Genomic DNA, 22,263 nt, shown 5'->3' with positions numbered 1-22,263 from the left:
TTTATTTTAGATCAGGATAGTGTGCCGACATTGATGTAAATATTAATGCTAAGAGTTCTGTAGTGGTGGACAACTTCGTCTCAAGACGATTTAATGAATTTAGTAGTAAATATTCATTGAATTAAAGGGACGCAGTGGCTCAGGGGCTAAGATGCTGAGCTTGTCGATCGAAAGGTTGGCCGTTCAGCGGTTCGAATCCCTAGTGCTGCCGTGTAACAAGGTGAGCTCCCGTTACTTGTCCCAGCTTCTGCCAACCTAGCAGTTCAAAAGCACGTAAAAAATGCAAGTAGAAAAATAGGGACCACCTTTGGTGGGAAGGTAACAGCGTTCCACGTGCCTTTGGCATTGAGTCATGCCGGCCACATGACTACGGCGATGTCTCGGACAGTGCTGGTTCTTTGGCTTTGAAACGGAGATGAGCACTGCCCCCTAGATTCGGGAACGACTAGCACGTATGTGCGAGGGGAGCCTTTACTTTTACCTTTATTCATTGAATTACAGTATGTAATCTATGAAATAGCGAATTTTAAGCTCTGACCATATCCTTTATTTACTCGTATTTTATTTTCCATCCACTATTGTTTTTTTCTCTTTTTCTTCCTTTTTTTTAGTTCACTTCCTTATTTTATTCTTTAAATGTTTAAAAGGAAAAAATTATTTAAAAAAAATAAAAGTTTGTGTGTTGTTGTTCAGTCAGCTGAGTTGTGTCCGAATCTTCACAACCCCAAAGATCATAGAACTCCAGGCCCCCTTTGTCTCCTGGACTTTGTCCAAATTCACATAGGTTGTGTCGATGACACCCTCTTGACCATCTCATCCTCCGTGGAACCCAGAGGATGAGACGGTCAGAGAGTGTCATCAACGTTACACAACACGCCTTCCATCTTTCCCATCATCAGGGTCTTTTCCAAGCAGTCCTTTCTTCTCATTTGGCGGCCAAAATATTTGATCTTCAGGATCTGTCCTTCCAAAGAACAGTCAGGGTGGATTTCCTTAAAAGCTTTTGCAAATGGATTCAGCTCCTTTGAATCCAGCCCAGTGTCACCTTTTAACCAGTGGTGGAATTCAGATAATTTAACAACAGGTTCTCTGCCCTAATGACCGGCTGGGTGGACGTGGCCATGTGGCGTGACAGGCCGCACTTGGCCCTGGGAGCAAAAACAGGCCGAGGAGGACACGCTGCCGCCCCTCACCCAATTTTGGGCCTAGTAGGCCTCCCTGCAGCCTCCTGGGAGCAAAAAAGCCCCCCCCCCGGGGCGGGGAACCACACCACACCATCCCATGCCCCATTTTGGGCCTAGAAGACCTCCCTGCACTTACCTGGGAGCCAAAACCGGGTGCAGGAGACTCCTGGAAGGGGAGGGGCCAGCCAGCAATTTAACTACCAGTTTGCCCGAACCGCCTGAATCCCACCACTGCCTTTGACGCTCCTTTACTGACCTCACAGAATAAAATGCAGAGGAGGAAGAGAAGGGGGGTTTCCAATCCCAGTCACTCACCTGTGTTTTCGGAGGTAAGTTTCGAGTGTTTCTAATAGACAGTTAGAATCGATTAAGACTACTTCATCTCGACATTCCTGCGACATGAGTTCCCATATATCCATCCAGCAACCTCTGAAGAGGAGTAAAAAAAAAAAAGAGAGAGAGAGAATATTTATTTATTTAGGGAAGGTACACGGCCATCCACCTCACCTGAGTCATTCTGGGGGGCTTTCAATATTAAAAAGATATACCCAAAAAAATATAAAATCTGTACAAGCTGGGGAAAAAAGACCACAAAGCCACATCTGACACAGCTGCGCGTGAGGGGGCTCCATCCCATCCCATCGCCATCCCACATTGGGAGGCACCAAATATGAAGCCATGAGAATTAAATAACCAAATAACCAGCGTTCACAAAACAAGTGGTTTGCAAGATCTACAGGTAGTTCTTGACTTATGACTGGTTGCTTAGTGACCATTTGAAATTACAGCAGATCTGGAAGTAGCAATATCACTTAGACTTATATACTGCTTCACAGTGCTTTACAGCCCTCTCTGAGCGGTTTACAGAGTCAGCCTCTTGCCCCCCCCCAACAATCTGGGTCCTCATTTGACCCACCTCGGAAGGATGGAAGGCCGAGTCAACCTTGAGCCTGGTGGGATTTGAACTGCCAAATTGCAGGCAGCCGGCAGTCAGCAGAAGGAGCCTGCAGTACTGCGACTCTAACCACTGCACCACGGCGGCAGACCAGAATTCAGAAGTTTCACTGATCAGGCCCCATGGTGGCAGGACCACACTTTGAATGGACCACACTTAGACAGGACCACACTTTGAGCTTACTCAGTAAGCTCAAACTGCCCAAGGAGCTGCTGATTCAGTTCTACAGTGGAATTATTGAGTCTGTCATTTGCACCTCTATAATTGTCTAGTTCGGTTCTGCAACCCAACAAGAAAGACGCAGACTTCAGAGGATAATTAGAACTGCAGAAAAAATAATTGCAACCAACCTGCCTTCCATTGAGGACCTGTATACTACACGAATCAAGAAGAGGGCCGTGAAAATATTTACAGATCCCTCACATCCAGGACATAAACTGTTTCAACTCCTACCCTCAAAACGACGCTATAGAGCACTGCACACCAGAACAACTAGACACAAGAACAGTTTTTTCCCCGAAAGCCATCACTCTGCTAAACAAATAATTCCCTCAACACTGTCAAACTATTTACTGAATCTGCACTACTATTAATCTTCTCATCGTTCCCACCACCAATCTCTTTCCACTTATGACTGTATGACTGTAATTTTGTTGCTGGCAATCCTTATGATTTATATTGATATATTGACCATCAATTGTGTTGTAAATGTTGTACCTTGATGAACGTATCTTTTCTTTTATGTACACTGAGAGCATATGCACCAAGACAAATTCCTTGTGTGTCCAATCACACTTGGCCAATAAAAAAAATTCTATTCTATTCTATTCTATTGAATGCTCAGCAACATGGACATATTAATGGCTGTTTGAAGCATCCTACAGTCACATAACTGTGTTTTTACAACGATTTTACTGAAAAACGGCATTTATTTTCAATTGTTGGCAAAACCAACACACAATAGCTAACTGTGTGTTTGTTTAAGAACTGCTGCCAAAAAAAGGCCATAAAAATCACGTCGGCCACATGACCGGCCTGTTTTATGAACATCTTAACTTATGACCTTATAAGCCGTCCTCGACTTACAACTATTCATTTAGTGACTGTTTGAAGTTACATCAGCACTGGAAAAAGTGACTTATTCACTTTTACAGACCTATTCACACTTACAAACCCTTGCAGCATCCCCAGGGTCACATCATAAAATTTCGGACGCTTGACAACTGTTGTGTATATATGACGGTTGCAGAGTCCCAGGGTCACCTTTTGTGACCTTTTGACAAGCAAAGTCAATGGGGAAGCCAGATTCACTTAACAACCACATTGCTAACTTAATAACACTGGCAAGGAAAAAAAACACCATAAAATGAGGCAAAACTCAGCTTAGCTTAACAGCAGAAATCTTGAGCTCAGCTTTGGGCATAACTCAAGAGTTACCTGTTAACGGGCAAGCTCCATTACAGTCATAACTCAAGGACGATCTGTATGAAGCTTTTTTACCGTTCATGGTTTGATTGTCCCAAAGGTGTTTCTCTCAGGAGGCACCTGGACTTTCTTGATTTTTTTTTCTTTGAAGACGTTTCGCTTCTCATCCAAGAAGCTTCTTCAGCTCTGACTGGAAGGCGGGGAATGGATTTCCCAAAAAATGGCAGACTTGCACTTCAGTTGGAAATACAGACAACACAGACTCAGACCCAACAGCCTGCGCCTGTCTTCAATACGGAAGGGACACGGGGCAGGGAACATCCTGCAGCCCAGAAGGCTCCACACCCATTTGCACCACTCAATGACTCTCTAAAAAATACAAATGACCAGCTGTCTGCAAGGAATATAAATCCTTCCATTCCCCACCATCCAGTCAGAGCTTCTTGGATGAGAAATGAAATGTCTTCAAAGAAAAATCAGACAGTCCAGTTGCCTCCTGAAAAAAGCACCTTTGGGACAGCCATGACCTAGAAGACTGGGAATCTCCATAGATCGACCTTTCCTTCCTTTCTTTCCTTCCTTCCTCCCTCCCTCCCTCCCTTCATTCCTTCCCCACCATCCAGTCAGAGCTGAAGAAGCTTCTTGCATGAGAAGCGAAATGTCTTCAAAGAAAAACCAGATAGTCCAGTTGCCTCCTGAAAAAAGCACCTTTGAGACAATCATGCCCTGGATGACCGAGAATCTCCATAGACCGACTTTCCTTCCTTCCTTCCCTTCCCTTCCTCCCTCTATCTTCCTCCCTCCCTCCCTCTCTCCCTCCTTCTCTTTCTCACTTCCTTCCTTCCCTCCCTCCTTCTCTTTCTCACTTCCTTCATTCCTTCCCCACCATCCAGTCAAAACTGAAGAAGCTTCTTGGATGAGAAGCGAAACGCCTTCAAAGAAAAACCAGGAAGTCCAGTTGTCTCCTGAAAAAGCACCTTTGGGACAACCATGACCTGGATGACGGAGACTCTCCATAGACCTTCCTTCCTTCCTTCCTTCCTTCCTTCCTTCCCTCCCTCCCTTCCTTCCTTCCCCACCATCCAGTCAGAGCTGAAGAAGCTTCTTGCATGAGAAGCGAAACGTCTTCAAAGAAAAACCAGATAGTCCAGTTGCCTCCTGAAAAAAGCACCTTTGAGACAATCATGCCCTGGATGACCGAGAATCTCCATAGACCGACTTTCCTTCCTTCCTTCCCTTCCCTTCCTCCCTCTATCTTCCTCCCTCCCTCCCTCTCTCCTTCCTTCCTTCCTTCCTTCCTTCCTTCCTTCCCTCCCTCCCTTCCTTCCCTTCCTCCCTCTATCTTCTTTCCTCCCTCCTTCTCTTTCTCACTTCCTTTATTCCTTCCCCACCATCCAGTCAGAACTGAAGAAGCTTCTTGGATGAGAAGCAAAACGTCTTCAAAGAAAAACCAGACAGTCCAGTTGCCTCCTGAAAAAGCACCTTTGAGACAACTATGACCTGGATGACTGGGAATCTCCTTAGACTTTCATCGTTTGATTTAATCCATTCTTTCTTCATCCTTCAAATGAAGACCACCCTTCTTAATTTTCTAAAGGGAATCGTTCTACCAGTGCCCACCTCTTTTTAAAGACCCTTGACTTTTACCCACAAAAACCTGTTGAAAAACCTGTTGAAACCTGTTGAAAACCAAAATAAGTAGGCTTATTTTGCTTAAATCTCTGAGGTTTTTGCAGTCTTTGGTTATTTTAGCCCTTGCAGGCAGAAATGTTCCTCAACTTACAACCATTTGTTCAGCCACCATCCAAAGTTACTGTCAGGAAATTGTTATTTGCCTAACTAGTTGGCCAGGCAATATATAAACTATGTACAGTATGTTTGTAGAAAGGCATGATATTGCTTTAAGGCTGTGCTGCATCATGCAAGTATCCTGATTGGTTGAGCTCTGTAGCCAATGTATAAAAGGACTACTAAATTATGGCTTGTGGGGAATCTACAGGGACGCTACAGCATTGTAACCTGATGACAAGCTGCAACTGTATATTTGAGCTTTATGATCGTTGCTTGATCATGGCTAGTTACTGATTCCTCAAGATACTGACTGTTGTGTATTGAACTGTGTTTTGCTGAACTGTAAGAAGACCTTGTTTGTTTTACAAGTCTATGATTGGTAAGAAGACTGACTGACTGGCTTTGTATGTGTATGACCTGGAATTGTTTTTGGACGATGACTTTGCCTTTTCCCTAAAAGTAAAGGAATATCAAACCCGTTTGTCTGCAAGTGACTTTTATTGTATGCAACCAGTCTCAGTCGTTCTCATGCGTAGGGTACTCTGCTCAACAGTCCACAATCTTGGTTGTGAACCCAGATTACCCTTAACAGTTATGAGGGCAACGAAAAAAGGGATTGATTGCTGTTCCTTGCGCTTCAGACCATTACAACATCCCCAGAGTCAAGGGATCAAAATTAAGGTGCTTGGCAACCAGAATATACAGGCAGTCCTCGACTTACAACAGTTCATTTAGTAACCGTTCAAAGTTACGACGGCACTGAAAAATGTGACATATGACCGTTTTTCACAGTTGAAACCTTGGTAGCATCCCCATGATCGTGTGATCAAAATTCAGATGTTTGGTAAATGGTTTGTACTTATGACTGTTGCTGTGTTCCAAGGTCACATGAGTAACCTTTGGCAACCTCCTGACAAGCAAAATCAATGGAGGAAACCAGATTCACTTAACAACCAGGTTACTAACTGATCAACTGCGGCGATTCACTTAACAACGGAAGCAAGAAAGGTCATAAAATGGAACAAAACTTAACAAGTGTCTCAACTTAACAGAAATTTCGGGCTCAATTGTGGTCGTAAATTGAGGACTATCTGTATTTATGACGATGGCAGAGCTGTGTGTCATATGACTGCCATTTTGAGACCTTCCTGACCCGCTTCAGACACGCAAAGTCAATGGGGGAAGCCGGATTCACTTAATGCTGCATAATTCATTTAACAAGTGCAGCAATTCACTTAACATGAGCCATGGTGGCACAGTGGTCAGAGTGCAGTATTGCAGGCTACTTCTGCTGACTGCCAGCTACCTGCAACTTGGCAGTTCGAATCTCACCAGGCTCAAGGTTGACTCAGCCTTCCATCCTTCTGAGATGGGTAAAATTAGGATCCAGATTGTTGGGAGCAAGAGGCTGGCTCTGTAAACTGCTTAGAGAAGGCTGGAAAGCACTGTGAAGCGGGATATAAGTCTAAGTGCTATTGTTAAGTGCTAACAGCCAGGCCAAAAACTGTTGTAAAATTGGGTGCAACTCACTGAATAATCACCTGGTTTAGCAATAGGAAATTCTGATCCCAGTTGTGGTCGTAAGTCGAGGAGTAGCTACTGGTAACTTCAAATGGCTCTTTGTTGCTGTTTTTTACAGGGTTGGATTTTTTAATCATTATAATTTTGGCCCTGCCAAATTGTCTGTAGCTGGGTGGCATGTGTGTTTTGTTTCATTTGGTTCTGCATGAAAGCTACACAACTAGGTACAGGTAATCCTCGACTTACAATAGTTCATTTAGCAACCATTCGAAGTGACAACGGCACTAAAAAAGGGGACTTATGACCATTTTTCACACTTACGACCCCCAGGGTCATGTGAATTACATTTGGATGCTTGACAGCTGACTCACATCTATGACGGTTGCAGTATACCATGGTCATGTGATTCCCTTTTGCGACCTTCTGACAAGCAAATTCAATGGGAAATCCAGATTCACTTAACAACTGGGTTACTAACTGAACAAGTACAGTGATTAACTTAACAGCTGTGGCCAGAAAGGTGGTAAAATGGGGAGAAACTCATTCAATAAATTTCTCACTTAGCAACATAAAATTTTGGGCTCAGCTGTGGTCGTTAAGTCAAGGGCTCCCTGTATTTATTCTCATTTGTGTGCTTTCAAAACTGCTAGATGGACAGGAGCTGAGCTGAGGACGGGAGTTCAGCCCATCGCGTGGCGCTCGGGTCTCAAACCCGTTCGAATTGCTAGATGGGCAGGAGCTGAGCTGAGGACAGGAGCTCAGCCCATCACGTGGCACTCTCGTCTCAAACCCAGGCTGACGGCTTCCCAGCCGACAAGCCCAGCATCTTTATCCACTGAGCCACCGCAGCGCCCTATTTAAGAAACAAACAATTCAATACTTTCTGGTATGGTTTACCTGCTGGCTCCCTGGAAAGGTCCACAGTAGAAAGTGATCCTACATTTGCTCTCCTTCCTCTCTTCTTCGCTAGATCTTTTATCTGCACCTAACTTCTCTGTGCTCGGGGTGCTACCGTTCCCTTCGCTAGGGTATACAGCATTAAAAGAAGAATTCAGAGGTATTACCACTGTGTCAATGGAGGTGTTCCTTTTGTGGATCCTTCAGCCTCCCTGGCCCCTTCACAAGACCCACCTTTCAAACCCTCATAAAACAGAAATTGGATTATGTCCCAAGAGCGGAGCAACCAGGCCTCTCCATCCGTGGTCATGGTGCTCTGCTAAACTAATCAACGAAAGAAAAAGGTTGAGCTGAAGAAGCTTCTTGGATGAGAAGCGAAATGTCTTCAAAGAAAAGGACAGAAAGTCCAATTTGCCTCTCGGGGGGAGAAAAAAAAAAAGCAGAAAAAAAGGACAAGGCCTCACAACAGCATCAAAAGAGCCACACAGGCTTAGAATGGACAAGCTGAGCAATTAAAATTTTTTTTAAAAAAACAAACACCAAAATAAACCTGGAAATTTGGTAACCATTGGACAGCCCTATAAACAGTGGTGGGATTAAGCCGGTTCGGGCAAACCGGTTGTTAAATTGTTGACCGGGCCCGCCTCCCTCCACCCCGCCCCTTCCAGAAGTCTCCTATTTTGGCTTCCAGGAGGCTGCTGAGGCCTACTAGGCCCAAAACGGGGTGCGGGGGTGCGCCACCCCCCCATGGCCCATTTTTGCTCCCGGGGGGTGCAGGAGGCCGAGTGCTGCCTGTCACACCCCCTGGCCACGCCCACTATGGCCACGCCCACCCAGCTGGTCATTAGGGCATAGAACCAGTTGTTAAATTATTTGAATCCCACCACTAAGGGCGCTTAAAAACTTGCCTCCTTGCAACTGAAGATGAGTTGAAATTCAGTTTCCCGTAAGAGAGACTGAAGGGAAAAGTCGGAACTTGCTGTGCACAGGTAGTCCTCGACTTACGACGGTTCACTTAGTGACCGCTCAAAGTTACAATGGCGGTGAAAGAAGTGACGGGACCGTTTTTCACACTTACGACCATAAAAGCACGGTCACAGGGGTCAAAATTCAGAGGTTTGGTAACCGACTCGTATTTATGACGGCTGCAGTGTTCCAGGGTCATGGAATCACCTTTTGCGACTTTCTGACAAGCCAAGTCAATGGGGAAGCCGGATTCACTTAACAACCGTGTTACTCATTAAACAACTGCCGTGAATTCACTTAACAGCAGCCGCGAGAAAGGTCGTAAAATGGGGGGGAAACTCAACAGCTGTCTCACTTCGCAACTGAAACATTGGGCTCGGTTGTGGTCGTAAATCGAGGACTCCCTATATGGATTTCGATTTTTATTTTAAAAATTGACTGTTCATACGGGAGGTCTGAGATCCTCAGGAAATGCTTTGCTGAGGGTGCCAACTGGACTTCCTTGGTTTTTCTTTGAAGACGTTTCGCTTCTCATCAAAGAAGCTTCTTCAGCTCTGACTGGATGAGGGATAACTTGCAAGGAATATTAATCCTTCCATTGCCGACCATCCGGGCAGAGCTGAAGAAGCTTCTTGGATGAGAAGTGAAACACCTTCAAAACCAAGAAAGTCCAGTTCCCTCTTGAAAAAACCACCTTTGGGACAACCATGACCTGGACGAGTGAGAATATCCACAGACGATTTGTAGAGGGGTCAAAATTCAATTTTATATCCCCAATGCTGTCACTTGCAATTGCTTGTACTCACCCCCAAAAATAAACATAATGCATGCCCTGATACAACTTGTTTTTTTTGGGGGGGGTAAAAATATCACTAAAATGGATTAAATTGCTCGTGCTGACTGGCTAGGGAAGATCTCCACTACGACAGTGCCAGCCAAGGGGCAATTATTGGTGCCAAACATTCACCGGGGAGTTTTTAGGCTCCTAATTTTTCAACCTACACAAACACGGCCTTTGGTAGAGAAAGTCTGTTTTTAACTCTGCTTTTTTAACCCTTATGATTTGATGCCAGCGGGCACGAAAAGCACCATTATTTTGTCCCTTTCTGCTTTCTTTCTATGTTCGGCAGATTACCAACTAAGCCACTTCCGGCCGAGGGCTGTTCTAAGGCAGGGGTCTCCAACCTTGGAAACTTTTAAGACTTGTGGACTTCAACTCCCAGAATCTCTCAGCCAGCAAAGCTGGCTGAGGAATTCTGGGAATTGAAGTCCACAAGTCTTAAAAGTTTCCAAGGTTGGAGACCCCTGCCCAGTGGTGGGATTCAGCCAGTTCGCACCACTTCGGGAGAACCGGTTGTTAACTTTCTGAGCAGTTTGGTGAATTGGTTGTGGGAAGAGACAGAGAACCGGTTGTTAAATTAGGACAGAGAACCGGTTGTTAAATTATTTGAATCCCACCACTGCCCCTGCCCTAAGGTGTGCCCGAAGAGCCATCCTCTGACTGGCACCCGTTTCGTGGGTGTGCTTTGTATTAACACTTACCCCAAGGGTTTCGGTTTGTGAGTGTCCAGCGAATGCAATTGGCACCTCTTGTTCTTCTTACTTTTCGGAATCGCGTCAATCATTTCATTTAATTTGGACCTTTCGGGGTGGGGGGGGGAGAGAAGAGGGGAAATGAGGAAAAAAACATTTTTTTAAAAAAACCCTGAAAAGTCCATTCAACATTATATTTTCCCATCCGACGTGATTTTGTATGACGTACAGATGCTCTTTCGTAAACTTGGACTGTACAGGTAGTCCTCAACTTGCAACAGCTCATTTAGTGACCGTTCAAAGTGAGAAGAAGCAACAGACGATCATTTTTTTTTCACACTTGCGACCGTTGCGGCATCCCCGTGGTCGTGTGATCAAAATCCAGCCGCTTGGCAACTGACTCGCATTTATGACCATTGCAGCGTCCCAGGGTCACGTGACGACCCCCTTTTGCGACCTTCCGACAAGCAAAGTTGAGCAGGAAACCAGATTCACTTAACAAGCGTGTTACTAACTGAACAACTGCCGTGATTCACTTAACAACTGTGGCAAGAACGGTCCTAAAATGGGGCAAAACTCACTTATCAACTGTCTTGCTTAGCAACAGAAATTTGGGGCTCAGCTGTGGTCACAAGTCGAGGACTGCCTGCATTTTGAACAGATTTACAGAGTTGGAAGGGACCTTGTAGGTCATCTTGTCCAGCGGTCACCAACTGGTGGTCCGTGGACCACTGGTGGTCCATGAGAAAATTTTGGTGGTCCGCAGAAAAATTATTTGCATTTTTATGTTGCACTAAATCAGGGGTCCTCAAACTACAGTCCCCTGGGCTGGATACGTGCAATGAACACTTGTGTTGCTGCAGAGAGTTTCCCCCTTCGGGGTCTTTTTGTGTGGGTTGGAGGGGGGGAGAAATTCTGACTTGGGGTCTGCTTCGACCACCTGGTGTGGGGCTTTGGGCAAAGGCTGGAGGGAAGCACTGCTAGTGGCGAAGAGCCGGAGGGCCTTGTTCCAGTGGGACTGCATCCTGGCCTGGAACTGGCTGACAATCTCAGTCCGCTGAGTCTCCAGGCACTGGTACCTGGTCTTGCACTCTTGCAGGTCTTTCCTCCGCTTGGAAAGCCTATGCTCGTAGTCCTCAGTGAGGTGCTTCTGCTGAGCCTCCTTCTCGGTCAGATCCAATTTGAACTGAGCCAGCTGTTTTGCCAACTCTTTCTCATGGTTGCTGCTTAGCTCCAACATCTGCTTCCTGTTGGGGCCCTAAGGAGCCTGGGTGGGCAGGAGAGGAGTGGGTGGGAGGGGTGAGTAGAGACTGACGAGGTGCCCCTTGACGTGAGTGACATTGAGTTGGCCATGGCCACCCAGTCACATGACCTTGGGAGTTGAAGTCTACAAGTCTTAAAAGAGCCACGTTTCTAGACCCCTGACTTAGGGTGTACTCACTTTTGTTTAGACATTAGTGGTTGTGTGTTGCGTTACTTTGAGGGGACAGCCTATTTACACTGTTATACAAGCTGTATTACTCACTACTTTACATGGTAGCCAAATGTCATTTCTTCAATCTTGTCACATGAAAAGATATACTTAAATATTTACAAAATGTGAGGGGGTGTGCTCACTTCTGTGATATACTGTATGTATGATAAAAACAAATTTAGGATAAAAAAAATTACAGCTCCCCCGTGGTTTTGCCATGTTGCCTGGCATCAAACGGATGTGACTTAACCAGTTTAGCACCAAAGTTAGCTTAGTGGGTCAAGTATAGGTAGACCTGGCCTTACAGCCATTCGTTTAGCGACCGTTCAAAGTTACAACAGCACTGAAAAAAGCGAGGTATGGCCATTTTTCACGTGACCATTGCAGCCTCCCATGGTCACCTGATCAAAATTCAACTGACACGTGTTTATGACGGTTTGCAGCGTTTCGGGGTCACGCGATTGACCTTTTGCGACCTTCTGACAAGCCAAGTCAATGGGGAAGCCGGATTCACTTAGCAACCGTTTTATTTACTGAACCGCTGGAGCGATTCACTTAACAGCCGTTGCGAGAAAGGTCGTGAAATGGAGCAAAACTCATTTAACAATTGTCTTGCTCAGCCACAGAAGTTTTGGGCTCCACTGCAGTCATAAGTTGAGGACTACTTCAGAGGTGGGTTTCAGCAGGTTCTGACCAGTTCTGAAGAACCGGTAGCGGAAATTTTGAGTAGTTTGGAGAACCGGTAGTAAAAATTCTGACTGCCCCCACCCATCTATTCTCTACCTCCTGAGTCCCAGATGATTGGGAGGAAATGGGCATTTTGCAGTAACCTTTCCCCTGCCACGCCCACCAAGCCACACCCACAGAACCGCTGGTAAAAATTCTGACTGGCCCCGCCCCCCTCCATTCTCTGCCTCCTGAGTCCCAGCTGATTGGGAGGAAATGGGGATTTTGCAGTAACCTTACCCTGGATTGGGGAGGGAATGGAGATTTTACAGTATCCTTCCCCTGCCACGCCCATCAAACCACACCCACAGAACCGGTAGTAAAAAAAAAATTTGAAACCCACCACTGGACTACTTGTATGGAGACAGCTTGATAAAGGCTTTCCTCTTTTTTTTAAAAAAAATATAAAAATCTTCCCACACCAGTCCCGAGTGATACGGCAAGACGCTGGCCCTCAGTGATCTTACCCATGCACGTAGAAGAGCGTGTAAAGCTTCTTGGCATCCCTCATGCAGCTCGGAGTGACAGACAGGACTCCCTTGGACCCGACCGTGAGGGGCTCGAGAGCCGGATTGCCGGATTCCACCAGCTGAGAGAAGAGGCGCTCCACGCTACGGCGGCAGCCAACGCAGGGGACGAGCTGAGAGAGGGCGCTCAGGACTTCGCGTGATGTCGCCATCATAGCGATACTCAAATCTTGCTGCTTCAGCATGCTGTGCCTCTGCAGAAGGGAAAGAGCAAGGAATTCTTTAAAGCGGTTCAGCTCAACAGCGACCATCGCAGGTAGGAAAGTATCATTTGTTTGCAAAATTTATACAGCCACGCCTCTGAACAGAATTAAGTGTCAGTTTTGGAAGGCAATTTTCTTCTTAACTGCCACATATTTTAGCTGGGGAAGTTGGGAGGGGGTTGTTGTTGGAGCGGTAGAAAGTTAGTCGTAACAACATTCCGTATTCAAGGACTTTTGCCTGCGGGTGATGGAGACTGCTTGGAGATTGTATCCAATTGAGTGTGAAGAGCTGATTGGACAATGGGATGAACTTGTGGGTGTGGGGCAGGGCTGTGAACTGTCAACTGGGTGTGGAAAACCTGGAAGCTGTCAGTTTCGGGTTTTCCCAGCTGTGCCAACATGACATCTCTAATAAATTGGAACTTTGAGGAACCTCAAGCCTCAGAGCCTTATTTCGCTGGGGGTGTTCCTTGGAACCCTGACAAACAGAACTGGAAGGGATCTTGGAGGTCTTCAAAGTCCAAGCCCCTGCTCAAGCAGGAGACCCTATACCAGTCAAACCAATGGGTGTTTTTTCTATCAGGGCAACCTGGTCTCCCCAAATACGGGAAGGAGCATACGGCTTTTATTTCTTTTGTCAGTAAATATAAATTTAGCATTCAAACTAATGGTCGTCCAACATCTCCTTGAAACACCTCCAGTGTTGGTGCACCCACAACTTCTGGAGGCAAGTCGTTGCACTGATTAATTGTTCTCACTGTCAGGAAATTTCTCCTTAGTTCTAGGTTGCTTCTCCCCTTAGTTAGTTTCCATCCATTGCTTCTTGTCCTGCCTTCAGTGCTTTGGAGAATAAGTTGACCCCCCCGCCTCTTCTTTGGGGCATCCCCTGAGATATTGGAACACTGCTATCATGTCATCCCTAGTCCTTCTTTTCATTAAACTAGACGTACCCGATTCCTGCAACTGTTCTTCATATGTTTTAGCCTCCAGTCCCCTAATCATCTTTGTTGATCTTCTCTGCACTCTTTCTAGAGTTTTGACATCTTTATATCATAGTGACAAAACTGGATGCAACATACCATCTTAAACAAATGACTCTGGGTGGCAACAAATAATATATAAAAATCACAAGCTATATTTATAGCACTTAAGATTTATATACCACCCCACAATGCTTTACACAGCCCTCTCTAAATGGTTTACAGAGTCAGCACATTGACCACAACAACCTGGGTCCTCATTTTATCGACCTCGGCAGGTTGGAAGGCTGAGTCAACCTTGAGCATCGCCAGGATCGAACGCGAGTTCTTCATATACTTTAGCCTCCAGTCCCGTAATCATTTTTGTGATTTTAAAACCCCAGCATTTGGATCACTAAATAAAAAATAAATTAAATAAATAAATAAATAAATAAAACACAAGACAGTAGCACCATACCTGAATGAACTGCTTCAACTGGCCTCCATTGTGCTGATGTCCATCGAGGTTTAGCATGTTATCAGGGAACTCCATCACCATCTGCACGAGAAGAGTAACACGGACAGTTGAGTTCTGGGGTCAGGTGGAAGCAGACAATGGCGATCACATGTGCTATTTGTACTGTTTCTTCCACCGCAGGCCTTTTGCCCCATTGATGTCCATCATTAAGTAAAACACACGCATGTAAGTGTCTATGGAGATTCTCAGTCATCCAGTCAGGGGTCTCCAACCTTGGCAACTTTAAGACTTGTGGACTTCAACTCCCAGAATTCCTCAGCCAGCTTTGCTGGGAGTTGAAGTCCACAAGTTTTAAAGTTGCCAAGGTTGGAGACCCCTGATCCAGGTCATGGTTGTCCCAAAAGCGGCAACTAGACAATCTTTGCTTTTCCTTGGAGGCGTTTCGTTTCTCATCCAAGAAGTTTCTTCAGCTCTGACTGGATGGTGGGGAATGGAAGGATTAATACTCCTTCTGTCTGTAAGCCTCCAGCTGGACTCAACGACTTTCTAAAAGGATGCAAATGACCAGCTGTCTGCAAGGAGCATAAATCTTTCCGTTCCCTACCATCCGGTCAGAGCTGAAGAAGCTTCTTGGATGAGAAGCGAAACGCTTTCAAAGAAAAACCAGACAGTCCAGTTGCCTCTTGAAAAATGCACCTTTGGGACAGCCATGTCTTGGATCACTGAGAATCTCCATAGACATCTTATTGAGCAAACCTTGTTCTTCCTTAGACACAAAGCCAGCTGAGCATTTTTCAGCCAGTCAGGCCATCGGTGTCAAAATTGAACAGCCCTCTCTCAACAGCATTGGGGGGGACACAACACAGTCCTTTCAACAGTTCCAAGAAGGCTCCACGTATCCATCCACCTGCACCACTCAGGTGATCCTGAGGACAGAGTCAAACCTCCAAGTGGCCTCAAGGACGCTCCAAAAGTATGTAAATGACCAAGCTGTCTGCAAGGAGTATAAATCCTTCCATTCCCCACCATCTAATCAGAGCTGAAGAAGCTTCTTAGATGAGAAGCGAAGCGTCTTCAAAGAAAAACCAAGAAAGTCCAGTTGCCACTTGAAAAAAAGCACCTTTGGGACAACCATGACCTGGATTGACTGAGAATCTCCACGGACATCTTAGCCAACATCTATGCTGGGTGAGGAATTTTGAGAGCTGAAGTTCACCAAGCCATAAACCTGCCAAGGTTGGACTCCCCTCATCTGGGTGGTCATTAAGAGTCAATACCAATTTGATGGTACATCCATCCATCCATATATAGACAATCAGAAGTTGTATCTGAATGAGACATCCAGACCTGTACAGGTATTCCTTGACTTACGACTAGAGTTGAGCCCAAAATTTTTCTTGCTAAGCGAGATATTAATGTTGAGTTTTGACCCATTTTATAAATTTCTTGCCACAGAGCTGTTAAGCGAATCTCTTGCAGTTTCTGAGTTAACAACTGAGTTGTTAAGCGGATCTGGCTTTCCCCGTTGACATTGCTTGTCAAGGTCACAAAAGAGGATCACACAGCCCCGGGATGCTACAACCAACATAAATGTTGTGGTCCGTCAGCAGCCTACGGAGCTGCCAACAGAGTCGGACAGCGGTGAGGCTGAGGTGAGGCCAGGGCCATCGGGAATCGAGGTGCAGACTCCAGAGCCTCCAGAGACTGATAGTAGTGGGGCAGAGGAATAGGAGGAGCCTGTTCCTAATGCACGCATGAGAAGAGCTGCCAGAAGGCAAGAGCAGCTTAAGCAGAGAGGACAACTCAGGAGTAGGGCCAAGAGATGATTGGCCCCTCCCATAAGTTTAAAAGACCACCAAGGGTGTTTGGGCTTTGCCGGAAAACAACATTGTAGCTATGTCTTCTGCTTCATCTATGTCTTTGTTTTTGTGGCTTCTGGACATTTGCCAGGAAGGGCCTTTGGCAGTTTGCCTAATTGGACTAAAGTTTGTGAGATAACGGAGGAATTTGTGTTGGGAGGCATTTGTTTTACTTTGAATTGAACAACGCTGGGAATGAAGTAATTCCCAGCTGTTCGAATAAAGTTTGTTTTTCCACGGACTAAATTTATTACTACCTACTTGGGCCTGGGTCACAACAATAAATACATGCACCCGAATTTCGATCAGGTGACCGTGGGAAATGCTGCAACGGTCGCAAGTGTGAAAAATGGTCGTACGACACTTTTTTCAGTAGTGTAACTTCGAATGGCCACGAAACGAACGGTTGTAACTCAAGGCCTACCTGCAGGTGGTGCTGACCTTGCTCGCATCTCAACCTTGGAAGAGTTCAGTTGTAAAAGGAAAAACAGGTGGCTAAGCCTAATGACTTATTAATGTGCAATACAATCTCAAGGTCCCCGTTGTGCAAGACTTCCTTAAAGGGGCCACGACGGCACACACTCCGGCAGCCCTCTTTCAAATAACTCTGCCCCTTTAAGGACTTCTTGTGGTACCCCTTTCTCTTGTTAACACAACAGCCTCTTTGCTTTGAAGGTGAACAGAAATGCTTGCGCTGCCACAAATCAATGAACACTTCAACAAAACCCCAGAAAGTTTATGTAGTTACAGGATGGTCGCTTAATCATTGTTCGAAGTTATGATGGACACCACACCAGGGGTGGGCTTCAAAAATTTTAGCAAGGGGTTTTCTGCCCGGTTGCTGGGTGGGCGTGGCCATGGTGGGCGTAGGCTAGTCAGCCTCCTGCACCATGGGGGGGGGGGAAGCGTTTTTGCCCTCCCCGGGCTTCGGAAGCTTTCTTCAAGCCTCCGGGAGCGCGAAAACAGCCTCCCCAGACTCCTGAGGCCCTCTGGAGGCCGGAAACGGGTTTGTTCTTAGCCATCCCGAACTTCCCGTAGGCCCGTTTTTCGCCCTCCCGGAGCCTCCGTGCATACCCCGCACTTACCTGCATCCAAAACAGACCTCGTGGGGACTCTTGGGAGGGGAGGGGTGGGCGGGGCCAGCCAGGAGTGGAAGTTGGGGGTTCTCCAAACTGCACAGAAGCTTAGATAGAGGTTCTCCCGAACCCCTGCGAACCCCCCAGCAGCCCACCCCCGCATCCCACCCCAAAAGAAACTTTACGATCCGATACTGAAGTTACAACGGTCATGCACACAAACTCAGTCACGTGATCACAATTTGGACACTTGGCAACCAGCTCACCTTCATGGCTGTTTGCAGCATCCTGTGGTCAAATGACCATGATTTGGGGGGGGGGAAATTTGCTAGTTTCTGATGTTTACTTCCCGTTTCTGCCAACCCCCCCCCCCAAAAAAAAACAACCATTGGATTCATCTTAATGACGTCAGCATTTGCTTAACGACGCTTTGCTGAACAACTTCTGCAATTATTCAAACCATCAGTTCTGGCCAGTGGGGGGTTGCTACCGGTTCGCCCGGCAGCAGTGGCGGTGGGAAGCTCCTCCCACCCGCCCGTATGTCATCAAATACATTCTACGCATGTGCAGAAGTGGCATGCGCGTAAACCGGTAGCAAAGATAAATGAAACCTACCACTGGTTCTGGCCACATAATACCTCAATTTATTAACTGAAATGATATAAATGAAATGATCTTCTGGGTGCAATTCAAGGTATTGGTTACCACCTTTAAAGCGCTCCATGGCATGGAACCGCCTACTGCGTTATTTACGGGACCGCCTACTGCGACTGACGGCCTCCCAGCAACCAATGCACTCCCACAGGGTGGGCGTCCTTGGGGTACCGTCAGCTAGACAATGTCGGCTGGCGACCCCCAGGGGGAGGGCCTTCTCTGTCGGGGCTCCAACCCTCTGGAACGAATTACCACCTGGTATTCGCCAACTCCCCTATCTCCGGACTTTCCGACGCGAGCTGAAAACATGGTTGTTTCATCGCGCAGGTCTGGCCTGATAGTTTTAATTGGGAATTTTTAACGGGTTTTAAGGAGTAGCCTAAATTTAAATATTTCGTTTTAAATTATTTTAATGTTTGTATACTGTTTTTTATACGGCTGTAAACCGCCCTGAGTCCTTCAGGAGAAGGGCGGTCTAGAAATTTAAATAATAAATAAATAAAATAAAATAAAATAAAATAAATAAATAAATAAATACCTCAACTTATGATCATAATTCCAATTACTTCTGTTTTCTGGCCAAAAATGCCCACTAGGTAAAACCGATTCATTTAATGACCGTGGCATTTGCTTATCAACTGCTATGTCCACAACTGCCACAAAAAAATCAGGTGCGGCCACATAAGAATAGAATAGAATAGAATAGAATAGAATAGAATAGAATAGAATAGAATAGAATAGAATTTTTTATTGGCCAAGTGTGATTGGACACACAAGGAATTTGTCTTGGTGCATATGCTCTCAGTGTACATAAAAGAAAAGATACATTCATCAAGGTACAACATTTACAACACAAATGATGGTCAATATATCAATATAAATCATAAGGATTGCCAGCAACAAAGTTACAGTCATACAGTCATAAGTGGAAAGAGATTGGTGATGGGAACGATGAGAAGATTAATAGTAGTGCATAAAACATCTTCTTATGATTGCAATGACATACGACCATCATTCCAGGTTCAATTACGGTCATAAGTTGAGGACTATCTTTGTAATGAAACGAGGGCACGAATGTACGTGGAATGCCTAATGAATACAGGTAGTCCTTGACTTACAACAAGTCCTTTGGTGACTGTTTGAAGTCACAACGGCACTGAAAAAATGTGACTTATGACCGTTTTTCATACTTACGACCTTTGCAGCATTCCCATGATCGTATGATCAAAATTCAGATGCTTGGCAACTATTTAGATGGTTGAATTGTCCTAAGGTCATGCGATCCCCGAATAGAATAGAATAGAATAGAATAGAATTTTTTATTGGCCAAGTGTGATTGGACACACAAGGAATTTGTCTTGGTGCAGATGCTCTCAGGGTACATAAAAGATAGACAGATAGATAGGATAGGATAGGATAGGATAGGATAGGATAGGATAGGATAGGATAGGATAGGATAGGATATAGAATAGAATAGAATTTTTTATTGGCCAAGTGTGACTGGACACACAAGGAAATTGTCTTGGTGCAGGTGCTCTCAGGGTACATAAAAGATAGATAGAATAGAATAGAATAGAATAGAATAGAATAGAATAGAATAGAATAGAATAGAATAGAATAGAATAGAATTTTTTATTGGCCAAGTGTGATTGGACACACAAGGAATTTGTCTTGGTGCAGATGCTCTCAGGGTACATAAAAGATAGACAGATAGATAGGATAGGATAGGATAGGATAGGATAGGATAGGATAGGATAGGATAGGATAGGATAGGATAGGATATAGAATAGAATAGAATTTTTTATTGGCCAAGTGTGACTGGACACACAAGGAAATTGTCTTGGTGCAGGTGCTCTCAGGGTACATAAAAGATAGATAGATAGAATAGAATAGAATAGAATAGAATAGAATAGAATAGAATAGAATAGAATAGAATAGAATAGAATAGAATAGAATTTTTTATTGGCCAAGTGTGATTGGACACACAAGGAATTTGTCTTGGTGCATATGCTCTCATTGTACATAAAAGAAAAGATACGTTCATCAAGGTACGATTTTGTGACCTTCTGACAAGCAAAGTCAATAGAGAATCCAGATTCACTTAACAATCCTGTTACTGACTTAACAAATGCAACGATTCAATTAACAACAGTGGCAAGAAAGGTTGTAAAATGAGGCAAAACTCACTTAGCAACAGAAACCTTGGGCTTAATTGGGTTAGTTCAAAGACTACCTGTATTTTTTTATTTATTTACATTTATATCCCGCCCTTCTCCGAAGACTCAGGGCGGCTTACAGTGTGTAAGGCAATAGTCTCATTCTATTTGTATATTTACAAAGTCAACTTATTGCCCCCCAACAATCTGGGTCCTCATTTTACCTACCTTATAAAGGATGGAAGGCTGAGTCAACCTTGGGCCGGGCTTGAACCTGCAGTAATTGCAGGCTGCTGTGTTTTAATAACAGGCTTCTTACAGCCTGAGCTACCACGGCCCTTTTAGATGCCAGATTCGCTCAATGACTGGCCGGTTTCACTATTTGCTTAACAATCATAGCAAAAAAAAAAGGGTCATAAAATGACTCACCTAACAAATGCCCTACTTGCCAATTTGGAACTTTGGGGCTCAATTACGGTCGTGAGTCGAGAACTACCTGTAGATCTTAATTTTGGATGGAGAGCTGCCCAGACATGGTTGAAAGATGGACGGCTATATAAATGTTTTAAATAAATAAAATATTTAAGGGCTAAGAAGAAATGCTGGTCAGGTGCCTGTTCCCAACTGACCTTTGCCCCCAGTGCCAAATCCCTGGATTTCTCAAACTGTCCTTTGAGGAGATCAAAGGTCTTTGAGGAAGGACCTTGTAGGCGCAAAAAGACCTTTCACCTAATCCAACATTCCTCTGTCTTACATCACAAGCAAGGTTGCCCTCTCTTTGCAAGCATTTCTCTGGTCCTCTGCACAAAACTACCCAAAAGCTGCCTTCTAACAATACACAGGACACCTTAAAGCTAATAATAAATAAATGATGAACCCCGATTAAATTTTTATTGATCAAATAAAAATTGGTGTCTTGGAACAGCTGGGGAAAATTGCTGACTTGTTGGGGGGGGGGGGGAAGTAGCCAAGGTTAACATTGAAACACAATCCTCAAGACTGGAATTTTCATCATAAATTGGTCATTAAAGCACAGCAAGATCGTATGACTGGTCCTGATTTTAGTCATTTTTAACGGCGTTAAATAAAATAGAATTGTAGTAACCGAGTAAGAGAGTTGGAAGGGACCTTGGAGGTCTTCTAATCCAACCCTATATCCAAATTTCTTTACTACCGGTCCTGTGGGCGTGACTTGGTGGGCGTGGTGTGGCTTGGTGGGCGTGGCAGGGGAAGGATACTGCAAAATCTCCATTCCCACCCCATTCCGGGGGGGGGGGGAGAAGGACATTGCAAAATTCACTTAGCAACTGTAAAAAGGGGGCAAAGCTCACTTAACAAATGCCTCACTTAGCAAAAGAAATTTTGGGCTCAGATGTGGTTGTCAAGTCGAGGACTTCCTATATAGAGTAACGCAACTCACCAGTAAGCGGGTAAGGATGTCCCTTCCATCGACGGGTAGTCCTTGACTTGCAACCCCAACTGAGCCCCAAATTTCTGTGTCTAAGCGGGACAGTCGTTAAAAGTGAGCTTTTCTTGCCGCAGCTATTAAGTGAACCACTTGTAGTTCTTAAGCTAGTAACATGGTTATCAGGTCTTCCCCATTGACTTTGCTTGTCAGAAGGTCGCCAAAAGTTGACGGTCACTGCAACCGTCATATATGTGGGTCAGTCGCCGAGTGTCTGAATTTTGATCACGTGACCTGGGGATGCTGCAATGGTCATAAGCAGTGGTGGGTGGGATTCAACCAGTTCACACCAATTAGGCCGAACCGGTTGTTAAATTGCTGGCTGGCCCCTCCCCTCCCCTTCCAGAAGTCCCCGCCCACCACGTGCCCCATTTTTGCTCCGGGGGGGTGCAGGAGGCCGAGTGCTGCCTGTCA

General features: G+C 45.2%; 1 protein-coding gene across 4 annotated transcripts in view; it reads right to left on the bottom strand.

Moving 5' to 3' along the window:
• GGNBP2 (gametogenetin binding protein 2) overlaps window positions 1-22,263 on the bottom strand; it is a 68,225-nt gene that overhangs the window by 25,361 nt on the left and 20,601 nt on the right. For all 4 annotated transcript variants that reach the window (XM_058164150.1, XM_058164147.1, XM_058164148.1 and 1 more), the window contains 4 exons: window positions 14,640-14,720; window positions 12,940-13,193; window positions 10,282-10,380; window positions 1,500-1,613 (listed from right to left, as the gene is read on the bottom strand). In XM_058164150.1, coding sequence (XP_058020133.1) covers window positions 1,500-1,613; window positions 10,282-10,380; window positions 12,940-13,193; window positions 14,640-14,720 — 548 coding nt within the window. The remainder of the gene's footprint in view (window positions 1-1,499; window positions 1,614-10,281; window positions 10,381-12,939; window positions 13,194-14,639; window positions 14,721-22,263) is intronic.

This window comes from Ahaetulla prasina, chromosome 1 (genome assembly GCF_028640845.1).
Source record: "Ahaetulla prasina isolate Xishuangbanna chromosome 1, ASM2864084v1, whole genome shotgun sequence".
Lineage (NCBI taxonomy): Eukaryota > Metazoa > Chordata > Lepidosauria > Squamata > Colubridae > Ahaetulla > Ahaetulla prasina.
The sequence above is the reverse complement of the archived record's forward strand: the minus strand, read 5'-3'. Positions and strand labels throughout refer to the sequence as shown.